Raw genomic sequence first — 27,987 nt, forward strand, 5'->3', positions numbered from 1 at the left:
CAATTAAGAGGTTTAAAATTAAATGTCAATTAAAATTGCTAAAAAAAATTCTCCAGATTGAATAGCCTTCAAACCCTAAATCTCCAAAATGCTAACTGAAGCCATGGAGCGGCATCAGCCCTGGTCTGGCAGGTGCTACTCAGGTACTCATATGTGATGAGGGAGTTGCAGTCAGGTGATAGCAGGATTCCATTGGCTGTTAGGGTAAACAAAGAATATTAATATTGGTTTCAGATGAAACTCACGATGTAAACAAAAACAGGATAGACTATTATGAGGAGGTTCCACCCGGTGGGTGGGGCTTACTCAGAGTAGGAAGTATGCAGACTAGATCCACAGATTGAGAATGACTCTTGGATGAGAGTCAAAACGTCTTGTTTTTCTAAAAACAGTGTCCAGATGACTCTGAGATACTCTCTAAATAAAAATAAATAGCTATATAAAATAAATAAACGCTCATGAGTAGCAAGTAAGCCTCTCGCCCACGAGGGGGCGGCATTGTGCCAGCCCACCCTGTTCTTCCTCTGCGCTCCTCTTAGCATTCTCCCGAAATCTGTCCAGCTCACCAAAACAGCGTGAATGGGAGAAGAGCTGTGCGCGCAGAAGGCGGCTGCTAACACCCACCACTCTCCGTGCTTCTCCGCGGGTCTGCGCGTGGACATGGCCCCAGGGATCTTCAGCCCCAGGAGCAGCAGTGAGCGCGGACACAAGAGACAACTGAGCACAAAGCCAGCGGCCGCCGCGCGGGCTCATCTCGAGGCTTAGCGACCACCGGGAGCACGTCTAACCGTTCTGTGGAACTCCTGTACATCAAAGACTTTTTATAAAGTGTAGCCTGAACAGACTCGAGAACAGGATCATCTTTGAGTGAAAACGCGGAGGGAGAGTATGAGGTAAGCGGGCCACGCGCTCTGTTTGACGCGTCATGACAGAAGCGCTCCACACGCAGCCTCCGCTCCATCTGTAACGGCACATTTTCCCATTCATGGTCATTCAATTCATTGAATACATTTCTCAGACCGGCCCAATACGTTTCTTTATGCTCCTTACGATAGCACGTAGAACCTTTCTGATCCGTGGGGCCCACCCAGGCCCACGGCCGCATATATTGTTCTTTACAATGAGCTTTACACTAACAGCCAATCAGTTGCAGTCGCGCAGACCAAATGCACATTTTCCCCGTTTTAGCCCTCCTTTGTCACGTTTGGACCCGCCCAAAGGATGACCGCCAGGTTTAAGCCGGGCTCATGTTGTCATGGAAACGGCAGCATCACGGTAAAGGTGGCTCGCGGGGGAATCAGCCGTGTGACGGAGTGCTGCTGTCACAGAGGCTACGCAGTGTGAGCTCCGGGTGTTACTGCTGTGACGGTTGCCAGGCAGGTTAGCACTGAAGACCCCCGCCCCCAGCTCACCGTGAGCCCGCACCGCGAAGCCCCGCCAGCCCGGCATGTAATGGATCCACTGGTGTCTAAATCTGAGCGGTATTTTGAGCCATTCTTCCATCATGTGCGCTGAAAACATGCACCAGAGAGGCCTAGTCCCCTTTTTGTCTGCCACACTTCTATTTGTGGAGGATCTTTGATCCATGTGGTCTGTAGTTCGACTCCTGGGTGACTTCATATGCCCAGCCTTGGCCTATGTATCCTGGCCTCTAGGTTTGTGTTCTGTTAAATGGTTTAAATTGTGCACTGTCCAAATAGTAATCAATGGACACACTTAGGAAAATTCCAACCAGCACTTGTGAAATAAAACACAAAAGTAAATAGTAACTTAAACTCATTTACTACCCTCAAACACAAAAAACAGGCCATACCCAGAAATGATAAAGTAGATGAGTTTAATGTTTGATGTTGTTTTCTGGACTAGATCTATTCATTTGCTATGGGATAAGATAACAAATCATTTACCACTGCATTTGAAGTGTGCCAAGCCTTGTTAAGGACTATTGCATAATACATTATTGTTACATTTATCCCCATCTCATCTGGAAACTTCTAAAATCTGTTTGCGGCCCCCAATCCCCTGAAAGTACATCTTCTGCTGGGCCTGACTGATGAGAAGCTGATGGTCCCACATGAGGTCCTGTGTGACGATGAGGCAGTGGAAGAGGAAGGAGTCCACGGTGGTGATGGGGGAGTCTGCCAGGCGAGGGGTGGAGCTTTGACTTTCCTGAAGTCCACGATCATCTCCTTTGTCTTCTGGACTTTGAGCTCCAGGTTGGAGCACCAGGTGGTCCACCTCCCTCCTGTAGCAGACTCATTGTCATCGAGATGAGCCCGATGAGGGTGTGTCATCCTCAGACTTGATCGGTTTCACAGAGTCATGGCTGGACGTGCAGCATTTGGTGTACATAAAGTACATACAGCCCTGTAAAGAAGTGTTCAAAAAATATTTAAAAGTGACATTGAGAAGTTTAAATGAGGTCCATAAATAAGGTCCTCGTTGAGAGCCTATATATTATTGTTTGCATTTCAATTACTGTATTTGACTCAACCTTCAGACACAGTGTCTGAGGGCGACAGCAGTGCAGCGCCTGAAAACCCATCTCCAGATCTTGGTCAGGATCATCTGGTCCTATGGGCATGTTTAGGGTTCATGGGGAAATTGGCGCACCCAGAGGAAATCCTCCCAGATACTGGAAGAAGCTGCAAACTTCTCACAGAAAGGCCTCACCAGACCTGTTAATCAGAACCTTCTCATTGTGTGAGAGAGTGTTGCTCCTCTTTTTGGCATATTTGCAGGTTGTTATAACCCTGCTCTGTTATAACCCTCATCTTCTCTCATACTTCCAGAGCAGCAGTCGGCCCTGTGCCTATGCTGCGGCCTGCGGGCCAGTAGCAGCTCTGCTCTTTGACCAAAAAGCCTTCTTTTAGTCAGTACATAAAGCAGACGAAGAGGAGGGATGAGGAGTGATTCAGAGCAGTGTTTGTTCAGCATCACTGGCTCTTTGCAGCGCTTGTGGAGGCGTGCATGTGCTTTTGTCTCATCACAGTGTACGTGCACACAGCTATTTATAGTCAGAAGACAGAAGCTTTCTTAACTTGTCTTACACTCTAGGTAGGGTTAGCCTCTGTTGCTTGGTTATTTTGTGTGTTTCGAGGCACTAGGATGTGAAAGTGTGACTGTGAATGTCTTTGAAGCTGTGACTCATCGAATTAACAGAGACGTGACATGAGAGGGCAGAGTCTGCTGGAAACAACTGCAGCCCAGAAACACTGGCTCCAACTCAGAAGAGTAAGAGCAAGAGCAAGCACTGCAGGTGGAGGAAAGGGCCCATTCTTTATACTTCTACAAATTGCTTTTGTCCTATTAAGATAACAAAAAGGTTGTCCCTGAGTAAATCTGTTCTCTACGTTTGACCCATTCTTGACTGCTGGACACACCTGGCAGATCTTGTATATAATAAAACTGTGTAGTTGATTAATTGGTCGATGATTTATTATTTGACTTTATTAAGATCATAAGGTTAAATGCAAACAGCAGCAGAGAAGAGAGAGCATGGAGTTGGGAGTTTTTGGTGCGACAGGAGATTCAAATCTACCTTTCACGTATAAAAGGTTTACTTCTACTCTGTATGCAAGATCCTGAACATTTTTAAGTTTTTGCCAGTCCCACTCCCCATTTTAGTCGATTATTTGACGCACAAGCCATGTCTTTAGTGACCGGCAGCGATCGTGTGCATGCCTACAGAAAAATGACACGTAATTGTTCAATTCGACACAAAATGGCCAACAATCAGTTAAATAGAGACAATTAGATTTCTTATTTAACCACTCTACAGCAGCCAGTGAAAGATAAGTTCCATTATCTTCAGTCTTTTCCGGGTGTCCTCTTCATGCTTTCTTCAGTGGAGTTAAAGAATTTCTTAAGCAGAATACAGCTCTTAATAAAAGCTGGTTTTACTCATAATAAGACAAAAGAGGAGGTGAGGTGGTTCCCTCAAAAAGCACTTAAGTATAAATAGAACCACATAAAACGAAAGAGGAGAAGCGTTTAGGCCTCTCTCTGCAGATCACTACTCTCTGTTACTTGGCATCTCATAACTATGGGATGCTGTAGTATTGTTGAATATAATATAATATAATGTCTGCATCAAAATAAGTATCAAAACTAATAATACATTATTTTCAATTGCAAACCTGTCTGAAAAAGCTGTTCCATTCATGCATGTGAATGTGGGCCAAAGTGTTTGTAAAAGCTAGGAACGTCTTAGATAGACCTACATATCTACTATCTTCATCTATGGTTTAAAAGTCAGGTAATGCAGAAAACAATTACAATTATTTATTTACCTGTGTCAAACCAAATTCAAAATGTAAACTCTAGAGACCAAAGCTAAATCAATATCAACTAAAGGACTTCTCTAACATTTAAAGTCACACATTTAGTTACAATAGGTGCTCATCATGGTCCCTTTCCTTAAACAGCAGCTTCTCTTTCTTTTCTGCTCCTCAGCCTGTGTAAGGACTGACATGAGGTGAGCTGTGAGGTAGCTAACATCACCCATGACGTGTTCTCCATCGGCGTCACTATTGTGCTGCTCTAGCCGTGCATATTCCATACATCTTACAAGGTTTCTGTTCTCGTGATGTGTCTTCAGGCTGCGGGAGGGTCATGTGGGCGTTATCTAAAGAACAATTCATAAATCCAAGCAAATACTGGCAGATGTACTTACAATCCAGTAAATGTAACACTCAAAGTCACTTTAATTCACATTGTGGCTTAATGTCAAACCTTTTGTCATTTTAAACTTAGAAAATATGAATTCTCGCAAGCCCAGGTATAAAACAGCTGAAAAGTAACTAAAACCGGTGTTTGTGTTACAAAACTAGGACTAAATTGGGTCTTAATGAAAACTCTGAGGATTAAAGGGACCAAACCATAAATAATCCATTACTTAACTAAGACAGAGAGATGCATTGAGGATTGGAACTGGAAAAAAAACTCTTAACTATAAGTGCCACTTGAAGAAAACCTAGTCTTTAGCTGTCTTATATTCCTTAAACTAAAATGCTAATCTTCTTCTGATGGTTGGCTCTTTGTTTGTCTGTTCCGTATGTAAAGAGGCTTAATGGTATACATTTGCCAGAGCAGATGGAGCAGGACTGAGGGAGAGTTCTAATGAGGGGTCGAGGGGAACCACAGAAGAACCAGGGCTTTGTTTCACACTCTCCTCCCTCCATCCTCCTGCTCCGATCTGCTCCAGATGTCCGGCTGCGGTCCACAGGCCATGGAGGGATGATTCTGTTAAGGAATACAATTGTCATCACATTTGTAAATTCTTAGTCACAATATCCAATTCGAATGTTTTTGTCAGAAGAATCTATGTAACATTTTTGAAGTATAGCTTGAATTTGAGATATTGTGATATTGCACTGTCAATGGCTGTCAGTAAAGATGATTTTATTGGTCGTGTAGTCAGCGATTATTGGACAAACAATGATATCTCTTGTACATGGAACTTTCTAAATATATTTTTAACCAAATAAAGCTTGAAATCTGGTGAGTGAAGGGTTCTAGATAGAGAAAATTAATGTATAAAGTGTTGTGTTGATGAAATTATTTATTCCTATTTGACATTTTTGATTTAATAATGACACTGCCTTTGTTATAAAGGTCTTTTCATGCGTGTTGTAGAGTCTGTATAGTCCAGATAACGATTATGATGATCAAAATAAGATTACACTTATTTTTTATATTCGACTAGTCCCAATTAGTCGATTAATCGTTGCAACCCTAGTATTCTCACAACAATAAAATCATAAGCTTATTTGTATTGTTACGCTGAAGAAACAGAGGAAACTAAATAACCCATGATCCTTTGCTCCATTTCAGTGCAGACAACATGAAGAAATAACTGTTTCTGTGTTTGGAAGTGTTTGGAATTTCGCAGTAATGATTTGCTTTTCAAGGTATTTTAGGAGAAAAAAAGTAACATATCTACAATTCTTTTGCCTCAACAGTCCCCACAACATCACAATAATAATCGGAAATGAATATTCTGATCATATTGTACCATGAGATTTGCATATTGTTATAACCCTATTATAAATCCGGTATTGTTGATTGAAAAATGCTCATACAGCAGTTTGAATACTGTGACCTTTACGATACATTTTGTGGGCCTACGTAATAAAACATATAAACTAGATAGGAAATATTGGTCAATAGCCTAGAAGGTAAAAATCCTTGTTCAGCATTCATTCAGCTCAGTCATTTATCTATAAAAATATGCACGCCTTCAGAAATATAAAATGGAACTGTTTAATTTGACACAAAATGGCCAACAATCAGTCACTCTGCATCCAGTATAAAGTATATTCCTTCATTTTGTATCTCTAACCCTCATGCCTATAAGACCGTTGCGGCTGTCCCCTTCATGCTTTCTTGAATGAAAGTAAAGCTGTGTTTTCATTGCGGCTCAGTCACAGTTGTGGGCCCTGTGGTTGGTCGGGATCAGTCACATGACCTGCTCCCTGTTCTGCTCCTCACTCCTGGTCTTCCGCTCTCACTCCTTCACTCCTCTCTCGCCTCCGCTCTTTGAGTGCTGCGTGGAGGATGTGATCAGAATGTGGCTGAGCTGCCGTCCCTCTGCTCCGTAATCCTTCTCAGACCTGGTCCCGGCGACTGCACTCGGAGCCATGTACTCCCTGGACGACTTCGGGTAAATCTGCACCCCTCTTCTGGAATGTGCTTTTATGATGCTTCTCCTCACTGCGATTTTACCTCCTGTGTCAGATTCCACTTAGAAACCCTCTCCTTTTATAATTCTCTATCTTCGTCTGCTCCACTTTTGCCAAATAATGCAACTGTTCCGCGCTCTGGAGAGAGAATCTTTGCCGTTCTCTCTGCTTTCTTCTGCATACAGCTGTTTAGCAGAGAGGCATTTGTTTATTTGGCTGATATTCGAGGAGTTTTTCCAGAGTCCATGTCTGAGACGGGAAGGGGCCAGTGGTGTGGTTCTTAGTGGTATCACAGCAGATGACAGAAAGATAGAGGCTGGATTAGCGCAGGCAGCGGGAAAAGGAGGTGTCATGTAATTGTGAGGTTTTCAGCTGACTTGTGTGCCCTCTGGTAATCCACTGGAGTCCACACCACTCCAGGAGGCAGCAGCGGCGTGTGTTGGACTGGAGAATGTGTGTGTGTGTGTTAGAAGAACCTCATAGCTGCAACAAGCCGCTTACCCAGGGGAACTTTAAGCTAAATTCATCAACCGTGGAATTCATACAATTTGTAGATTATACATAGACTGGCAGAGAATACTTGATAACATTTGTTACACTTGAACTACACTAATTGAAGCCAACCATTTGAAAATGATTAATTTAATAAACATATACAATCTTCATTGACTAACCCTAACCCTAAACCCTAACCAAATGCTCAATTAAATAGTATTGAAACCATTTTACTGTGGCAGATAATATAAATTTGTGTATTGAACCTGTGCTCGGGTATAATAAATGTGCTCCCATGTCATTATTAGTTGCATTTTATGGCAAAACAGGTTTTTTATTTTAGTAATACTGAGTGCAAACTAGATCATTTTGCAAAATAACATCAAGTCAGAGAAATATTTGCAATTGGTTTTGACTGTGTCCCATTACAGACCACAGAAGTGATCATACTAAATGCTATAACCTGATATTAAAACTGCGCTCTCTTGTGCAGCAATTTAGTGCTTGAATATCATATGTTATGAATCAAATGCTCTCAGTGTGTAATTAATATGTATCTAGGTCATGTTTAAATATACGGTAATTGTCTTTGACATCATAAAATTCAGTTTATTTTGCCAGTTACTCTTCACCTTCTGTTGATCCTTTGTTTTGAAGATTTTCTCTAATTAGATTATAATACTGTGCACACTGCTGGCTACAGTCTCCCATTGGATGAATAGAACAGGACATGCTTAGCTGTGTGATGTAGAGAATAGACTCTCTGACATCCAAGCCTGTAAATACTGCACCCAATCAAATTATAATTGTCTCTGTTGAAAGAAAAAACAAGCAGTTGATCTTGGCTCTGCTACATTTTTGTATTTCTGTATTTGCTCCCTTTGAACGTGAGCAAAGTAGTGTTCCTTTAAGGATGAGGATTAGTGAACGAGCTGGAGGCACTGGGGGAGGGGTGCACTCCAGATTGTACTTATGGCAGTGGGAATGACAGTTTTCCTGAAGGCCTGTTGGCTCCCACACATGGATCATGAATAAGTGAAGCTATTTTAGAGGTCAGCTGATTCTGCAGCTCCGCCTGTGAACCAGGGCGGCTGCTGTGCTCACATGCACAGAAGATCTACAAGATGGTCCACACAGCACTATAGGGGTCTGCAGAGAGTCTACTGACAGACCACTGAAAGGGTCCACATACGGAGCACCGGGAGGGTCTACAGAGAGGGTCCACTGACAGACCACAGAGAGGGTCCACTGACAGACCACAGAGAGGGTCCACTGACAGACCACCGAGAGGGTCCACTGACAAGACCACTGACAGACCACAGAGAGGGTCCACTGACAGACCGCAGAGAGGGTCCACTGACAAGACCACAGAGAGGGTCCACTGACAGACCACAGAGAGGGTCCACAGACAGACCGCAGAGAGGGTCCACAGACAGACCACAGAGAGGGTCCACTGACAGACCACAGAGAGGGTCCACAGACAAACCACAGAGAGGGTCCACAGACAGACCACAGAGAGGGTCCACTGACAGACCGCAGAGAGGCAGGGGTCTTGCTACAGTCAGGATCATCATCCCATATTTTCGGTAGTGCCATCATTAAAATACTACTTCAAATAAACAAGTCTGGCGTTCACACCGCCGCCTCAAAGCGTCTAGTTTACATTCAAAGTCTATGTGGACTTGGGCGTCCAGCGAGGCTCCACAGACAGACCACTGACAGATCACAGAGAGGGTCCACAGACAGACCACAGAGAGGGTCCTCAGAGATGTGGTTGATTAGTCCTTCTTTGTCCACATAGACGATGTTTGGTCCAATAACATTTGTGAAATCAAAATTGAAGGTGTGTTTTTCAAGCCATGCTTCTCCTGTGCCACATGTCAGCTGGCATTTGAGGTGAGCTACTAACCAGAGGGCAAGGGTCACGTGTGATCCTGTTACCAACGACCTGTGGCTGTTACAGAGAAGACTGCTTGTCCCTATTTGTGCAAAGAGTTTTATTTAAATATAGTGGTTCATAAGGAGCTACAATACTTTGAACAGTCAAGCGTGTTTGTGCACAATGTTAACTGATTAGGCTTTAGTCATTTAGTCGAATTGAATTTAAAGTCAATGATTAAGTCAACCAACATTTTTGTAGTTGACTAATTATTTTTGGGGGGGATTATGAAAGATTCATATAAACAGCAGAAAGGACAGTGCATGGATTTAGTTTGTGCATTCATTCCACCTTTTTAAATACAAATATGCAACTTACTTGTACCTATCTTGTCTTGTCAGTGCACTTTTGGTCAAATATATTGCTGAGATTTAGCAAAATTTAATCTTTACTCCATTACAGCCCTACTACAACTGACATTATGGCAAGTCCCATGGATGCTGACTTTTTTCAGACAAACAATCCAATTTACAACAAAACTAGGTCACAGTTTCTGCTTTTGCTGTGCCAGTGATGAACATAATACAATATTGTATAACCACATGTGTGCTTGTCAAAAATAAATAAATAAATAAATAAATAAATAAATATATATATATATATATATATATATATATATATATATATATATATATATATATATATATATATATATATATATAAACTGAACAAAACTTAAAAACCGTATGGTTAGCTGTTGAGAGTCAATTAAGACTTCTTAATTGATGCCTTTGCAAATCCCTGACCAGTTTGAACAGCAAAAACTAACTGCATTTGTTTGCCTTTTCCCATTCGTGATGTTAAGGCGCGGTCTCACTGATTACTGTCCGGCTCTTTCTGAACCCCCCTGTGTCCTCGGCACTCACCTCAGCACTGCTCTCATCTAAAGCCTCGGAGGGGGGTTTCATGTGAGTGGGGGAGTGGGGCGGGGGGCAGACGGATATGAGGTAATCTCCCCTGGGTGCCCACAGTACATCATCATCATCATCCGGCTGCGAGTTCATCCCAGTCATCCCAGTCTGTCGCTCTTTGTTTCATGCAGTAGACCGCACAGATGCTTCAGGCGTTTATATTTTGGACGTTTTGTTCCACGCCATGAGAGTGAAAGTTGTGCTGGAATTGTCATGGATTTACTATAGTTTTTTGTGACGCTCCTCCGGTGTTGGTTTGGGTGGAGGTGGGTCATGGATGGGCCTCGGGTTCAGGTGCTGCGGTACTGCCTCCCACAGAGCATCAGCGACTCTGGACTCTTCTTCAACCACATCAGCCGCAGGTCTGTAGTTTCTCCTCCATCAGCTCCACATTGTTCTGGCCCGAGCCCGGACTGGGTCTCATGACCTATGGGAATGGAACAGATGAAAATGTCAACGGGTGACGGTGCAGGCAAAATGAGATTACATCAGAAATTGCTATTGTTGAATAAATGTTATGCCTTATCAGAAGTAGACATGGCTTCCGTCATTTTGTTTATTTTAAATCTCAAACAAAATACTAATCTGTACTCTTAATCTGGTTTGAACAAACGGTTTTTACCACGGGCTGTTTTGGATTAGGAGCCCTGCATTCTCTACTGCATGAAAATACAAAACATATAAAAAGTGAAATACAAACAGATGTTTGGGGCCAATTGTGGTTGTGTTGAGCAAACAGTCAGGCCTGAGTAGTGAAAATTATCACTTATGTTTTGTGAAAGCATTTCTTCTGCCATTTCACAATTTCCATTTCAGCATCCCTGTCTACTATTCCATCCATCCATCCATCTTCTGCCGCTTTATCCGGGGCCGGGTCGCGGGGGCAGCAGTCTGAGCAGGGACTCCCAGACTTCCTTCTCCCCAGACACTTCCTCTAACTCCTCCGGGGGGATCCCGAGGCGTTCCCAGGCCAGCCGAGAGACATAGTCTCTCTAGCGTGTCCTGGGTCTTCCCCGGGGCCTCTTCCCGGTGGGACATGCCTGAAACACCTCCCGAGGGAGGCGCCCAGGAGGCATCCGAAACAGATGCCCGAGCCACCTCAGCTGGCTCCTCTCGACGTGGAGGAGCAGCGGCTCTACTCCGAGCTCCCCCCGTGTGGCCGAGCTCCTCACCTTATCTCTAAGGGAGCGCCCAGCCACACGGCGGAGGAAACTCATTTCGACCGCTTGTATCCGCGATCTTGTTCTTTCGGTCACTACCCAAAGCTCATGACCATAGGTGAGGGTAGGAACGTAGACCGACCGGTAAATAGAGAGCTTTGCTTTTCGACTCAGCTCCTCCTTTACCACAACGGTCCGATGCAGCGACTGCATCACTGCAGCCGCTGCACCGATCCGCCTGTCGATCTCACGCTCCATCCTTCCCTCACTCGTGAACAAGACCCCGAGATACTTGAACTCCTCCACTTGGGGCAAGGACACCCCACCCACCTGGAGAGGGCAAGCCACCTTTTTCCGGTCGAGAAAATTTCTTCTGCCATTTCACAATTTCCATTTCAGCATCCCTGTCTACTATTCCATATTGCGAATTTACTACTGGAAGTTGTTCCACTAATGTAACAATTGTGTTGTGTGTAGAAGCATTCGTAAATGAGAATTGTCATGGTTACGCTGAATGCAAACAAAGCGAAAAAAGATTTAATTCACACTGGCTAATATATTATCTGAATTTAACGATATCGGATGTAGAAAGATTTTTTTGCTGCCTGATGATTTAAGAAATAGGCAAGAGATAGGGCGGGGCAATATGGCAATTACATTTTTTTTTATTGTGATCTGCTCCTGTGACAATCTATTTTGGTGACATTGTCATCACATAGTGTTTCAGTGATTTTCTGTATAATGTATTTTATTTTATATATACTGTCTGTATATTTCCCATTGGTCAGCCTTGTTCCTGCTGTGAGTGAGTGACAGGTGGATTTAACCAGTCATAGTGACATGAGCTCTCAGAAGCAGCCTTTTTAGTTATGTTTTAATGGCAGATGAAAAGCTTCTTACAGGATGGATCGTGATCAAATCAAAACCGTGATCTCGGCTTTAAAAAAAACTTCCTGGTTATTTTTGGCTACCCCTATCTTGAGAACATACATGGGTTACTGCTTCTAAAATTCTTCTTATGATCTTTAATATTAAATCTTGACTATAGGCTTTCACCAGAACATGAATGGCCTGAGTTCTGCAGGATGAGAAGACTCCAGCGTGGTGCTTCTGGTTGTCCTTTGAAAGGTGACTGAGGACCAGTGTTCCTCCTCACAGCAGCTCCATGAATAGCAGTGCTCTGTAAAGCCTCCATACATCTTTAATGCACTCATGGCTCCTGGCTAAAAAGCAGCATCCAGGCCACTGCACTCTCCGTTTCCACAGCTCAGTTTGTCTGCACATGAGCAGGATCACAAGGGATCCTGGAGAGAAGGGTTCATTATTGCTGTTTTCAAAGGATGTGTACACTAGAGGCAAACCCAATCAACATTTGTCCTGCTGCTCTGGGCTATGCTGTTCATTGCTAACGTTAAGTGGTTCCTCTCAATATTGTGGCAATAGAACATAAAATATAATAACACTTTTCTGTTTAGTTCTTTCTTGTGTGTGTGGAGACTCTTTCGCTAACCTTTCTTTTTTAGTGCATGCAAATTGGATCTATATGGATTCTGTTCTCTTTGAATTGCTATATATACCCCAGATGACTTGTATGCCCACAAATATTTAGGTCATACGCAAATCTGAAAACGGACACATTATGGGATTAGCCGCTCTCTCCATGAGTGAGAACATAAGAACCGTAATGCATTTTATACAGTTTTAATGCCGGGCCTCTTTGTGTGTCACATTCACTGAGCTGTGCGTCCCGTGTATCAGGTCAAAGGTCACGCTCTTTCAATCTGCTCATATCATATCTGTAGATTATAGCTTCCACAATCTGTTCATAACTGACTGTGCATTAGTGCGTCAGAACAGTGAGGCCTGTAGCTTTGGGTTCCACTCTGACATTTAACTGGTTGGTTTTAGGGCTGGGGGATATTGACAAAGAGGAGTAGCTTTTATTTATTAATTTATTTGTGTGTTAATAATAATATTCAGACGATATTATGTCAGTCCAACAGAAATGTGTTTAATCTGATCTTTGAACTTGTTAGTTCAGGTTTTATTATCAGACTAATGTGAAATGTTTGTCAAATTAATCACAATGTGCAGTAATATCACCTTATACCTTGATTTTAAGGTCTAAAACATAACAATAGAATTTGTTTCTGTACCGGTAAACGATATAATTGATATTTGCCTTTTGCATATCTTCAAAACAAATGTCACAATCTTCTATATATTTCGATATATTTCCCACCTCTAGTTTGTCTTTGACACATTATTTGGGTCGTCAGCATATTGAAATATAGATATTATCGTGAATATCATTTTGAAGATTTGCTTCATCTGAATATTGAGTATATTATAATAAAAGAAAATGCTGTTGGACATTTTGGACATTTTGAAAAAAAAAACACCCTAAAAACTAAACTTCCAAATAAGGGTAGTTTGATGTCTGATACTTAACTCACTTACTTAACTCAACATTTAAAGATATGTTTTTGCACATTTCTGTTGTATTGACATATAAGCTATGTATTATTATTCATCTTTGTCAATATTACCTACCACTAGGGTTACTCCTGTAAGTGGTGTGATCCAGGTTCATACATGCTAAGGCCAGGGTGTTATTGTTAGTAATATTCTTTTATTTGTTTGGGACATATTATTGAACACATGCTGTAAACACATACCAGGTTGTAGCCACTAGCCACTGGGTTAATTTCCAGCCATTGTCCCCCTTTCACGCTCATAAACACACTCTCGTTTATACACCAGCATACATGGACACGAGGTGGGTGAAGTGTCTTGCCCATCCCAGTGGTCTCCCATAAATGTATATTTAAATTTTCATTGATTTCACTTCAAGATTGTATTACAGACATCAAACCCCTGTGCATTTAGCTATTTGAAGTGTGTTGGGGGCATGGGGGCACCACTGTGCATCTCTGCTTATTGTCCCCAAACTGTCTAGCAGCGGCCCTGTGTTGAAGCTATAATACACTCGCGCTGTTCTATAAAATTGTGTCTGTAGTCTTTGTTTATGATATGTCATTTTCTCTCAATTATTACCATAACTAGAAACTGCAATATTTTGTGATCGCTTCCTTGTTACTGTCTGTGACCTGATTTAGTGTAATTAATGCCTCTGTAAATGTGAAAGACTATCAGCCGTTCTTCAAGTGAGATAAGTAATTAGTTTTCCAAATGAGCAGATTTGACTGTTTGTGGGTAATAGCTTGCCCATGCTGTTTTTAGTCCCTCCAGGCCCCCTTACTTTCCCTGTGCTGCAGATTAGAGGTCTTCTGCCACACTTAAAGCCTGGTTAATTTAGATTTAAGACTGCGCTGAGCTAATGATCTACCTCTGTCTGTAATCCTGCTCAAACATGCCGCTAGGCTGTGTCCCACACTGCAAGCCAGAAACTCCCCTAATGAGACCCCACAGACACGAAGACCTCGCAGAAACGCCCCTGTAGAGGAGCTCGCAGACACGCCCCTGTAGAGGAGCTCGCAGACACGCCCCTGTAGAGGAGCTCACAGACACGCCCCTGTAGAGGAGCTCGCAGACACGCCCCTGCCGAGAGGACCCCGCAGACACACCCCCTGAGAGGACCCCGCAGACACGCCCTGAAGAGGATGTCACATCTGCAAGTTTGGCACACCCTTGGTTTGGTGGCTGAGAGGAAAGCGTGCTCACCTCACAGTGACAAGGTCCTGGATCCATTTGCATGTTCTTGCTGTGTCTGGGTGAATTTCCTCTGATACTTTGGTTCCATCATGGACCTAAACACATGCTCTTCCTGATGAACCTAATGCACAGAACAGAGCTGAGCCATAGTGTGCGCCCTGAGCTGGCCTCAACAGAGCAACTTGGCTGTTATTTTGGGACCAGTACAGACCAATATTATAGTCTAGTGTGGGTGTGTAATTACAATGTCCACTTCACCAGAGAGAAGCAGCTCTTCAGGCTGGTCCATGTGTTTTGGTGTATGGCATCTAGATAAATAGTTTTCTGTGGCAATGAATCAAATGAAACCGTAACAAGAATGCAAGGAAGGCTTGGGTTTTATGATACAGGACAGACTAGCATGAAATGTGGATGAGTGCGAGGGGAGGACATGCAGTAAATTGTCAGAGCTGAGATTTGAACTCACAACACTGCGGCTGGCATGTGTGCTGCACCTTAACCACTAGACCACCGGGCAGCACTATCAGATCATTTCTTTCGTTGGACCAAAGTGCTCTGTGGTAATTAAATCATTTGTGTCATTGTTACTTGAGTTGTTCCTGAGTTGTTCCTGAGTTGTTCCTGAGTTGTTCCTGAGTTGTTCCTGAGTTGTTCCTAAGTTGTTCCTAAGTTCTTGCAGAACTCACATGTTCTATGATCTGTTTCATCATGAGAAATGATTATTCATGCATCATCTTTAATGTCAGGGAATGTGATGTGTGATGTGAACGTTATTGTTATTGGGAGCGTTTGTCGACATTTCCTCACAGTCTGAGGCTGAGGTGATGCTCACTGGCTCATGTGATGCTCTAAGGCCTGACCCTCTGTGTCACCTGACCTTCTGTGATCCCGGATACTGCACAGCTCAAGTCAATACTATGATTTCTATATCAGATTGAATAATCAGACAACCAGGAGCAGGTTAGTGAATAGTTTAGAGTTAATTGATTTTATTTTTTAATTTTTGCACATACACATACACAGCAGGTGTTCAGCTGCGCTATCCCTTTCCATCAGGTGCTGATTTTGTTTTTCCTGGTAAAGCTTTGAGGGGCTTGACTCATGTCTTATGAGTGTCATGTGCTATGTCACATGAGCTAGCCTGTCTTTTATAACCTCAGAAGGGTCCATTGTTATGTGAGGTCTCCAGGGAGCACTTACAAACTACATTTATTTATATTGCATTTGTTTAACCAGATAGCTATGTTAACTATGAATCTCTTGAGCTGTGGACATTATTTCTTAACATTTATACATTTTAAGACCTCTCAAGGTCTCTTGTCTCTTGGGCTTGTGACTTGTGCTTTGGTTCTGTGAAGCGTATCATTAGTGCCTGTGCCCCTCCCTCTCTGATGTGGGACCAAGGTCTGTCCACACCACAGTAAAGCTCTGAGGCTCCATGTTCAATGCTCCTCTCACACGTTTATGAACATGTGAGAGTGTGCGTGCAACTGTGGAGAAGGAGAGAAAGGGATGAACTGAGTGATCATGATGTTGACGATGTCATTTTGGGGCTTGATTACACTTGAACCCATCCCCAATCATTTGTGGAGTACTGTGAATGTATTGTTTGAGTTTCATCAGTACTTGTATCACAATGAACCATGCTGTAGATCTGTACTGGACAGAATTAAGGGAACAATGTTCAAACTTAGGCATCTTCAATTATTTTAAAAAGAGTTGACAACAGCCATTTGTCAGTCTTGTCACATGCATTATCTTTTTCCCCACTAGAGGTCAGACTGGCTCTTGGCAATTTGTATGCTTGCTGTACCTTCATTTGCGTCCACCACCTACTTTATTTGTATGTATTTGCATGTATTTTGTAACTGAGAAGAGAACTGCACAGGCTTCAATCACTGGATACGTACTTTACAATTCTCAAAAACATAGTTTGACATTTTCATTGTAATTTGTTGTGTTCTTATTTATGAGAAGCTGCCTATCTTCCACATTAAAAGTTTTTTTTTTTTTCAAATGTACTTGTTTTCAATTTGCATTTAATTGTAATTATAGAGTGATTACTGCAGTTAAGTTATTTGAATTCTTATCCTTTATCAGGCAGGTTATTGATGAGAATATGGCCTTTTATACAGGCGTATCCTAAATGACTTTTAACATTTTATTGACTGGTTTTTGATGATCATACATTAGTATTCATATCTAAAAAATACAATGCAGTCCTTGTACAGAACATGTGATGCCCAGCAATTGTTCTAATATAAATGTGTTTTGTTTGTTTCAGTGAACAGAGCATTTGCCAGGCCCGGGCCTCTGTCATGGTCTACGATGACGCCAGTAAGAAGTGGGTGCCCATCAAACCGGGCCAGCAGGGCTTCAGCCGCATCAACATCTACCACAACACTGCCAACAACACTTTCAGAGTGGTGGGGGTCAAGCTACAAGACCAGCAGGTACGTACTCGGGAACAGCAAGTTTCAAAACGTTTAACTATAAAGTGTTCCAAGGGTGTAACAATATCTAAATCTACACATATTATATCATGACAGTATAATTAAATTTTAATGTAATATAGTGGGGAGAATGCTTCTGATAATATACTGTAAAGGTGGGCAAAATATGGAATTTATTGAAAATATAGTTTTGATGTTATCCTAAATTTTATAGAAAAAAATGCTACTAAAAGAGCTGATTTTTAAAAATAAGATAAAAAAAAAGCGTACTAGTCTTTTGTAACCCTGGTATAAGGTGATATTTCTTCACTTTTGTGGTTAATTTTATCTTTTTCTCTTGACATTGTAAAACACATTTCTGTTGGATTGACATAATATCATCTGAATATAGTTAATGGGATACTCCAAATAATGTAGAGATGTATATTTTCTTCCATATCGCCCATTCCTCCTGATTTGTCCCTTTCCTTTTCCATTATTCTACACAAAAAAACACCAAACATTTATTTAAAGTGCTTTTGTCATGTTGCAAAGTGTCATGTGGTTGTCTGAATGTCTGTGTTCTGTTGGGATAAAGGTGGTGATAAACTACTCAATCGTGAAGGGGCTGAAGTACAACCAGGCCACGCCCACCTTTCACCAGTGGCGAGATGCGCGGCAGGTCTACGGCCTCAACTTCGCCAGCAAAGAGGAGGCCACCACCTTCTCCAACGCCATGCTGTTTGCCCTCAACGTTCTCAGCTCCCCGGACAGCGGAGGTAACGCTCTCCACAAAGACTCTCACGTGCTCATACATGCAGATGGATTTAGAAGGATTCCATTTATTTATTTATTTGTCATACAAGTTAATACACGGTCAACAATGCACTGAAAGGAGTTTGGTTGAGAAGAATCAGTCAACTCACTTAAAAACAAATCTACATTCACATATAATTATGCACACTAAAAAGCACATCATAAATTGCTTGTCTGATGCTAACAGTTTTTTATCCTTTGTGTGGAGGTAGTGTCCTGTGGCTCCTGCATCATGTCACAATTATGGGATATGAATACACTGATCATACACTGAAACTGAATTATTGAGCTATCCCTTCAAGAGGGGGCATTTGCATATTTATTTTTCCTGTATTTAAACTTTTTAGACAACCTAACTCATTTTGATTTTAACTCGCATTTTGTTGGTGTAATTATGTATCTAAATAGAAATATAATAAAACAATAAAACACACTGCAACGATTACCGGTAATCAACTAATTGTGACTAGTCGCCTTTAAAAGATAACCAGTTTTGTCATAATTGTTATCTGGATCATAAAACAAAGCTGCTCCCTCCTTCTCTCTCTTTCTCTCTCTTTCTCTCTCTCTTTTTTTATGGTATTGCGTAAAACATCTACTTTGAAGATGTTCTACTACAGTAGGTGGAAATAAATGCACCTTTTCAGTTGGCTCTCAACCGCCATTAAAAGTAACAGAACAACAACAACAACAACAACAACTCTAAAACACATGCGAAAAGAGCTTTAATAACATAGACAGTAGAATGAATCAATTTAAATGTCAAAGATGAAGAAACTATTTAAAATGTTCGATAATGCACGACGATGCATGTCGATAAATCTACTCTATCTAGAACAAAGCTAAAATTAGACTAAACCATTTAATAATGTAGCTCTATATAATGAATACCCCAAAAGAGGACCAAAACAATAAAACAAAAATACTCAAACTGCAGAGAGCCCTCCAAAGACAGCCCATGTACCATAAGTGGTACACATACCACAATTTGAGAAGCACTGATCTAGAAGAAGTCTTCAGTTACCATATGTGAACCTTTTATTTGGTTAAAAAGGTATTAAATATCCCTATGTACAATAGAAATATATGTTTAACTCGTCATCTACTAAAATGATCATTAGTTGCAGTTCAGTGAATAAAATCAAAAATACAATCTTGCAGTTATATTTACCTCTGTCTGGTGGTGGGTTTCATTTACTGCAGTCATTAAAAGGTACTGGAAAGTCTTACATTCATCTGTGTGGCCCAGAATCAAGGTAAATACATACATTATTTGCAGTATCTGCAAAACGGTATCTTCAAGTTAGATTAGAGCAATATAATGCCTGATCGTTACAGGCATTATATTGGACAGGATGTTACCCATGTCCTCTCGTGCTTTACTTGTGCGCAGCTCTGGTTACAGGACACTTATGATTTGTGTGCGTGGGTGAAGGAGGTGTGTGGCTGTTTTACTGGGGTGTCATCTCCCCCCGTGTGACCGCCCGAGGTTAAAATATCCGCTCAGAGCCGGGATGTCGTTCTGCTCTGAGCTTACATGGCACCTCATTATTTATTTTGGGAGTGGTGGGCTGCGTCCGTCAGACCATGGCAATGCTGTGGTTGATGCCCATAGAGAATTGTGTAATGTCTGAGCGCAGAGACCTGTGCTGCCTGTTTACTTTGGGATCAGTCCACGATGCGGCCTCCAGAAGGGTCCCCAGGTGCCCTCAGACGGGTGTCATCAGCTCGCATTCTTCTCAGTAAGTCTGGAACTGTGGAGGTGCAAAGGGACTGCTTTCAATTTTACCAGGATAATGTTGTGATGTTGAGTTGTCGAATAGACTTCTAAGCTTCTTTAAGCCTCTTGTTATGTAAGATCTGGCTGTAATGTTGTTATCAAAACGCTACACTAATGTGGAAATCATTTTGTGGTGTCAGGTAGGGTTGTTAAAAGTATTGAATATCCAAACTAAAACTAATAAAACTAGTATCAAAAATAGTTATATATAGTTTTATATATATGCATAGCTTTATCAGAACTAGTATAATAAACTTCATGGTAAAATAAACTTGTTGTGTTGAAGATTACAGTCTAAAGAGCGTTTTATACTTTTTTTGTTAGAATCATTGTGTTATTGAAATTGATTTTGAGTACGGAGCAAATTCCCCAAACAGTTTTACATTTTGGTATTTTGACCGCCCCAGTTTCAGGGCATCTTGGACGACTTGTATCAGTGACTTTTTAAACACATTTAAAATGTTGAAATGATGTGCTGTTGATAAGGCAGTGAGAATCTTTGATTAAGCTTGATTAATACGTTTGTCACAGACATGTCTCATCATGCCCATTTCCACTTCAGCTTCCTGTTTATACCATCACCATGACGACAAGCAGGGCTATACGCCTTGCGTCAACATGTATGTAGTGATTGTGTCAGCAGCTTGTACATAGAGTAGGCCTGTCACTAAATACTATATGGTTTTTGAGGGGTTGTCTTCTATTGTAAGTGATTGTTAGGTAACAACAATCATTATATCAACGTATCGGCTAATAAGTAATATCAGGAAGAATATTTTGTTGCATACAATGTTTTGTTTTTCTGCACTTATACATTATACATTTACAAATTTACTGGGACTATCTGGTTTTTGTGTTATTGTGTCAGTGACATCAAATTGTTTCAAAAGTATTGTTTATCATATTTTTTTCTTCTTCTGGTGCATAATTAATAATGTTGTTTATTAATTAATTAATTATTAAAGCTGAATGAGGGTTCATGAAGAGCTCTGTTAAACATCATTATGGCTCTTGACTCTGCCGATGGGATATCGAGGCCCTTATCCTGAGAGGATAATTACAGTGCATTTATTTATTTTGCTAGTTTTATCTTTTCTAATCTTCTGATGTGTCTCGAGTTCCTCATGAACAGCATTACAATATTGTATTTGGAGAATTTCATAAATCATTCTAATTATGTCTGATGTTGCACTGAACTGTGTGAAACACAATTCAGTTTCTGTTTCCCAAGTTATGTATTGTTTTAAAATGTTGCATTTTGTATTTTGTCTTCTTCTTGGGTTCCAGGTCCAGTTGTCCAGCGCCAGAATGGACCATCTTCAGAAGAGAGCGAGGCACAGAGGAGGTAAAACAATGTGTTCTGTTTGTAGTACTGTGTGTGTGCTTTTGTCACCACTGCACATGATCGGACACTTTGTGGTTAACAGGATGATGGAGCAGCACCAGATGCAGCAGGCTCATAAGGAGAGGGAGAGACGCACGTCAGGATCGGGTGAGACAAACACACGAGCGCAGCTTCAGGAAGGTACCTTAGCTCTGTTGGCAAACCAAACGTTTCAACATTAATGATGGGGACATTCCAGGTGCTGATGCAGTAACAGCTCAGTGTCGGTGTGTATGGTGTTACTGTCCCCTCCTAGAATCACTGCTCCCACTGTGTGTGTATGCTTTACCCATGCACACATGAATGTCCCAGTCCCCCTGAAGCACATGCCCTTGTCCTGTGAGGACCCCGTCCTGCAACATACTCGACTGCCATCACTGTCTCCAGCGCCGGCCGCCATAAGCTCAGACCATGGCTCAGTCATGTTGCATTTTGCTGCTTGTTCTTTTTGATTATGATGATTATGAGTTGATTCTTTCTTATTTGCCGTATGCTTCTGTTTTTGATTGCTATTGTTTTCTCATCTTTACTTACTTGGTTGCTCAGTTATTTGCTTTTCATCTGCTCACGTTTCTCTTTTCTGTTTTCCTTTGTCTGTTGCCCTCCTCTCGTGGTCCACACCTCTGTTTGTCTCTATCTCTGTGGCTCTGTCTGTCAGTCGTTTCCACCCTCCAATACAAAGTGTCCAACCCCCCTGTCCACCCTGACACCCCTCCCGAGTACAGACAGTTCCGCGCTAGCACACTGCCGCCATCCTACGCACGCGTGGCCTCCGACTCACCCCCCTCCCCTGCTCAGGACAAGGCACACCTCCAGGCTCAGCTCCAGGCTCAGTTGTCCACCTCCCTTGCCTCTGCCTTCTCCCCGGTGCAGGCCGGGGTGAACACCCAGGGCCGGCAGATCCGTCAGATCCCCCTGTCCCCACCTACAGCTGCTCGCCACCATCAGCAGCAACAGGAGATAGTTCTCCCCCCTAAACATGGCACTTGGTCTTCATCACATTTGCAGCAGATGCAGCAGATGCAGCAGATGCAGCAGTTGCAGCAGATGCAGATGTATGGTCAGATGCCTCCCTCTAACTCTCCCCCAGTTATGATGGCTGTACCTGTGAAACAGAGCCTTCCCCCACAACCTGTTCTCCCAGTGGCCCACCCACTTCCTCCGGTGAGGATGAAGCCTCCCCCCCTGGAACCCAACTCTGCTTATTCACCTCAGCCTCAGCAGCACTACCAGCCCCCTCCACAGCAGCCGCAGCAACAGCTCCACCCCCAGCAGCACACTACTAACGGTCAGCCTGAAGAGCCTGTCCCATACTGTGACCCCGTCCCCCCGACAGGCCCAACACCTTATGCCCCACCTCAGTATCCCACCTTTCACCCCCAACAGCCATCACCACAGCAACTGCAGTCATCGCCACAGCAACCATTGGTGTACCAGCATCAGCAGCAGCCCCTTGCCCCATCGCCCCCCTCTTATACTGCCTCTGATGGGGGCTCGCCAAAGGAGACCCCCTCCCCAGTTCCCCTGCAGCCCCCCATGGCCAACAGCAGTAAGTATGAGGAGCCGAGGCGGAGGCGGGCTTGCACTTTCTGTACTAGTGTGTACCAGTCACAGGCCCACACAGGGTTAGAACTCGGCTTATGGGCAGCATTTTAAAGATGAAGACATCTTGGTTGGATGGTGTTTTCGTATTGCATCACAAATCACAAAAAACATCATAAAACTTTTTAAATCATTGGTCTACTTAATGAATGTGTTTGTACACTGAAAGACAGAACTGTTCACATTATGACGTGTGTGTACAAAGCTACAGAAGATGTCTTTAACCTTTAAAACTGCGTCCCCTTGCCTTTTTCTAAACTGTTGGTCCATGTGCTTGTGTGTTTGTGTGCGAAAGAGCAAGAGAGAATGAGTCGGGTCAAGAAGTTCTCAGCTCTCCTGAACGCACCCCATTATAAACAACAGTATGTCACATGCACTGTATGTACTGTACACAAGGCATTAATGCACCATCACACATGGGAAAGATGTCTCTTAATCTTTGGTTCTGGAGAGGAAAGTTAAGCCACTGAACCTGTATGAAATCAGCACATTCATTTACCATTTATTCATTCACTGTGTTGTCCACTCAAAGATCCCTTAAATCCTTGGGCCATATCCGCTGGGCCAATCCGCTGTGCCCATACAAAGGGCCATGTTTCTGTGCTTTCGTTTGTGTTTATGTGCTTAGAGGTTTAATTTACCAAAGTCATCTTTTCTATCATATATTGAAGCTAAATAAACTCATATTTCACCACGCATAAGGTATTTGCCTGTGCAGATATTCCAAAGATCTGTCTGCTTTTAATTGGGCAAAGTATTTTTTAAATGTATATTCTGGAGATAAAAGCAGATGTCACAGAGTCCAGCGGTAGCAGATTTGGTACCTGAACCCTGCGGTGCTTCTCGGGAGCTGGGAGTAGTATCTCTTCTCACAGTCAGGGCTCTTCTTAGATTCTGTCCTTCCCTGTCGGTCCTCAGGCCCCCCTGTCTCGGCCGGTCTCCCCGCCATGCTCTCTGTGGCACCTCCCACAGCAGTACCGTCTCCGGCCCCACCACCACCACCTCCGGGTCCGCCACCCCCCATGGCAGTGCCCCCTCCTATGCCTCCACCTCTGCCCGCAGGCGGGGGCCCTCCTGGGGGGCTGGCCGGGCCACCTCAGCCCTCAGGCCTAGCTGCAGCGCTGGCAGGAGCCAAACTACGCAAAGTTCAAAGGGTGAGTGTAAGCCATGAGCCGGTGGCAGACTAAACTTTACAGCATCTATAAACATAGCAAACTTATGATCTCATCAGATTTAATATTTTGATGACGCGCACCCTGAGCCTACTATACAGCAATGTCAACCATAATAATGGTGAACTGGGCAAGACTTCACCAGCATTAAAGTCTCAAAGCTGGTCTGATCTGTTTTATTTGTGTTTGTTGATTTTTTTATCGTGTGATTGGACAGTTGAGACACGCACATCAGATGTGTCCCAACAATCCCAAAGGAAACCTGCGCAGTCACTCGGCCCAACTCAAATTAAAATGGGTTTGGTGGTTGATGCAGCAAAGATGTGAACGAACTTGAATCTCCCCGAGAACACATAAAGACATGTCTGATGTGCCTGTTGTGTGGCAGGATGAGAGTAGTCCGCCTGGCTCGGGGAAAGCCGACTCAAACCGCTCCAGTGGGGGCAGCGGCGGCGGAGGAGAGGGTCTGATGCAGGAGATGAATGCCTTACTCGCGCGCAGGTACAGCAGCTCTACAACTGGGCTGAGTAATGACATTAATCATATCAAATTTGACTTTCCAACGGTTGCAATTATTTAGTATCCAGAACAAATGATCCTTTCTCCACTGTTTTCACACTTGTTCCTTTATAGACCTCTGTTTATCAGTTAACATTTCAATCTTCTCTCAAGACTTAATCCCCTGAATGTGATTTTATATATATTTTTCTTCATACAATATACATTTCCACAGTCGTTGGGTCTTTCCCTGACACTCGATTCACCTCTTACAGTCTGGAACTTTCACTGCGGTTAATGATTGACTTTTATTTGATTTTTATGCGTCTGTCTACCCATGACATCATGTGCTCTCTATGTTGCCAGGAGGAAAGCCTCGGAGAAACCTGATGAGGTAAGCAAATATTTGTTTTTACAATCCATTAACCCCCTAATTGTCCCTGTGTGATTGTCTTTGTTTTTGAGCAGGACGACTCGAGTGGTCGGGGGCAGAACTCAACAGGTAGGAAACATCTAAACCCAGACAGTCCAGAATTAAATAAATAGGAAATTGTAAATTACACAGATAAGTTTGATTTCAATAGTTTGTTTAACTGATGTGGACCTAATAAAATGATTATCTTTTTGATATTTTGGTAGATGCTGTGAAAAAGCCTTGGGAAAGATCTAACTCTGCAGATAAGTCCTCACTGGTATCCAGGTGTGTGGGGAGGAGTCTTTTTTATGATTATTATGTGGTTTTAGTGACTTACTTAATTTACTTTGTGATTTGTGCTCTAGAGTTCGACCCATTGGCAGCACTAGTGAGTCCGACTCAGAGTTTGACCGTATGAAGCAGGTAAATGACTCTCCCATGTATAAACCAGAACATATAAAGTGAATTAAAACTCAATGACTAAATATGTTGCAGGAAATTTTGGATGAAGTTGTTCGCGAGTTGCATAAGGTTAAAGATGAAATTATCCATGGTAAGTCCACTGGGCGGCTCTTCCTTGGGTAAAATGGCATAAAATCAACAAAACACCAAACATAAGCGCAGCATGAGTTTATCATACTGCAGGACCAACATCAATAGATTTTGTAGGTGTATTGTATGTAACGTTTCTAGTGTAGAGTCCGCCAACTGCTTTTCTCCATGAAGATGTTATTGCTTTGCCTGGAATGTTCCACAGTACAGCATTAAGCCTCTATCTCAATGTTTTTCACTCGTAAGTATTTTTATGGCTTCAAAAATCTATGAAAAACATAATTTTTATGACCGGTGACTTGTCTCCAGGGAGTTAGATACGTAAATTGCCAAACAGTCTGGACTTTCTAGGCAAATAACATCTCAAGTTACATAAGTGCACCTCAAATTTTGTTTACTAGTTTGCAATACAAATATGTGAGCTGAGTCATATCATACGCTCACGATGCTGTTGAGGCAGAATTAAATTTGTTCCATGTGCACTTGAGCTGAGGCCGACCGAGATGGCAGCCAATTGTGAACTGAAAACACCTGCCCGAAAAAGGGTGTGAGGAGTGGAAGCAGAACTTATAACTATCAATCAATTGAATGTCTATTAAATATCCTTAAAGGGACATATTACACTAAATCATTTTGAATGAGCTTCTGAACAGTGTATTTTAATTGACTCATATATGTTTGAGTAATCCTGCATTGTCCTGCAACTGAAGCTGTGGCTGTTTTCACCTGTCCCCTATCTCCGCCTATACCCCTGTACTGTGTTGTAATTATTAGAAAAAATAAGTCTCTGAGTGACACACGTAGGGTTCAAAAACGTGACATATAAACATGTCATTTAAAATTGGCTATTTGTTACCGTGAAATGTCACTATGAAGAGAGGATAAAGTGAGGTTTATCAGTTCTGCATTTTTCAACAGGAAATCAATAAACCTGCTTCTATTTCTAACCCGCTATGGATCAATATTGTAGTTTACAAATGTAAAATTATGATTTACTTATATTATATTTCAATGCCAAATACCTTAAAAAGCATAATGTCTCCTTTTAAATAAGTTTGTCCAAATAATATTAAAGATGCCATATTTAGAGACTTATTGCAGTCTCTAAATATGTGCAAGTACAATAATGGATAAAAGTAATTATCAATCATTTGATATGTTTTCTAAAGGCACTTTTTGTAGACTAATGAACTGACTTGAGAGGAGGAAGGCATGTGACAAACCTAAAACCATGTGTGTGTTTGCAGCCATCAGACAGGAAATGGGCAGAATCACTACATCCTAATGGAGCGGCCGAGGCGAGGAGAGAGCAAAGGCGGCTGATGGACTCAGACACGAGGAACAAACAATGCTCTCTCAATGTTTCTGTGACCTCTCGCTGCTGCGGTGCACGTCGCAGAGATGTTGCGCCAACATTAGAGTCTGCTGGACAGAGACTGGACACAGGAGGGGGCAGAGGAATGCGACGGCATTGGGGGGGGGACATTTGGGCCGGAGTGCTCGCGGTCAGCCCTGTGTTGCAACTCTTTCTCTTCTGTTGAGTCCCACAAAGGAATTATTTTTGTTTTTTTTAAGTTTTTACGGTTTTATTATTTAAAAACTGTGGTGTTTATTACGATACTGTTCATGGCAATGCATATTTTATTGAGGAGTTTAAGAGGGCAAAAGGAAACTTGCACACCTTTTTGTCGGTCTTTTATATTTTGGACGTTTTTTCTCAAGTCGATGAGGCCATAAATATTTCACAAAGACAAGCACAATAAGAGCAACATGGAGCAGGACCCTCTATGATCCTCTGAATGGAAGGGACCCTAAACCCGCTTCACCTCTCAAAGTGAATGGGCGCCCGGACAATGTTCATACTTGTGTCTCCTTTACTGATTTTATGTCTCCTTTACTTTACTGAAAGATGATCCATAACGAACTACCATCTTTTCCCACACCAACAAAATTTGGTAACCTAAAAAGTGATACGTTTAAGCGGTCTGCTGATCAACTCCAGTGCAAGAGTTTGTTTGAATGTTCAAAAACGGCTTGGGGATAATTCGCCAAAACAGGCCCAGAGTTGTAAATGTGCCACCTGCTTTCACTAGTGTTAGAACAACAGTATGTAATTTCTGTCCGTCTCTGCTTTGTAAATCCCCATGTATGCATGAAACTCTAGCTCTCAATATTATTGTTTTCATTTTTAGAAAAGAATGAACATTCAGGAGATGGTGGTACATTTATTTTCATGGTTTGTTTCCAGGAGGATTCTCTGCTCTACAGAAGTGTGCTGCTCTGGCTGTTTGCAGCTGTCATTGCTGCCTCTGGATCAGAATGTGTTGGTTTATGTGATAGAAGTGGATACATGTGTTTGCAGGTGGACTTTGGTTGAAAAAAAAAATGTTCTTTCCAATCTTGTCTATCAACTATTTTTGGATTTTAAACCTGGAAGCTCAAAATGACAAACATTCAATACATGTGTCAAAGC

The 27,987-nt window shown here is 42.3% G+C and overlaps 1 protein-coding gene across 4 annotated transcripts; it reads left to right on the plus strand.

The window, feature by feature from the left end:
- Positions 1 to 514: 514 nt before the first annotated feature.
- On the plus strand, positions 515 to 27,987 carry evla (Enah/Vasp-like a). 4 transcript variants are annotated; one of them, XM_072458193.1, is made up of 14 exons: positions 515 to 893; positions 17,148 to 17,316; positions 17,894 to 18,074; positions 21,179 to 21,236; positions 21,319 to 21,383; positions 21,934 to 22,824; positions 23,796 to 24,031; positions 24,438 to 24,550; positions 24,914 to 24,941; positions 25,016 to 25,049; positions 25,187 to 25,247; positions 25,328 to 25,385; positions 25,458 to 25,515; positions 26,762 to 27,987. In XM_072458193.1, exons 1-14 carry the CDS (start codon positions 889 to 891, stop codon positions 26,797 to 26,799), a joined length of 1,995 nt encoding a protein of 664 aa, XP_072314294.1. In that variant the 5' UTR covers positions 515 to 888; the 3' UTR covers positions 26,800 to 27,987. The 4 variants fall into 4 exon arrangements, with proteins under 4 accessions (XP_072314294.1, XP_072314293.1, XP_072314291.1 ...); XM_072458192.1 differs by lacking the exon at positions 515 to 893 and adding an exon at positions 6,503 to 6,664; XM_072458190.1 differs by lacking the exon at positions 515 to 893 and adding an exon at positions 10,183 to 10,390.

The sequence above is a fragment of the Eucyclogobius newberryi genome, unplaced genomic scaffold (genome assembly GCF_026437365.1).
Source record: "Eucyclogobius newberryi isolate DKJ021-1_F unplaced genomic scaffold, fEucNew1.0.hap1 SCAF_21, whole genome shotgun sequence".
NCBI classification, from domain to species: domain Eukaryota; kingdom Metazoa; phylum Chordata; class Actinopteri; order Gobiiformes; family Gobiidae; genus Eucyclogobius; species Eucyclogobius newberryi.

What these genes read in the sequence shown, in the direction of transcription:
- evla (XM_072458190.1), top strand. Translation starts at nt 10,302, where the DNA reads ATGGATGGGCCTCGGGTTCAGGTGCTGCGGTACTGCCTCCCACAGAGC. An exon ending in TTCAACCACATCAGCCGCAG is followed by an intron (nt 10,391 to 17,147) that starts GTCTGTAGTTTC and finishes TGTTTGTTTCAG; the next exon opens with TGAACAGAGCATTTGCCAGG. An exon ending in TAAAGATGAAATTATCCATG is followed by an intron (nt 25,516 to 26,761) that starts GTAAGTCCACTG and finishes GTGTGTTTGCAG; the next exon opens with CCATCAGACAGGAAATGGGC.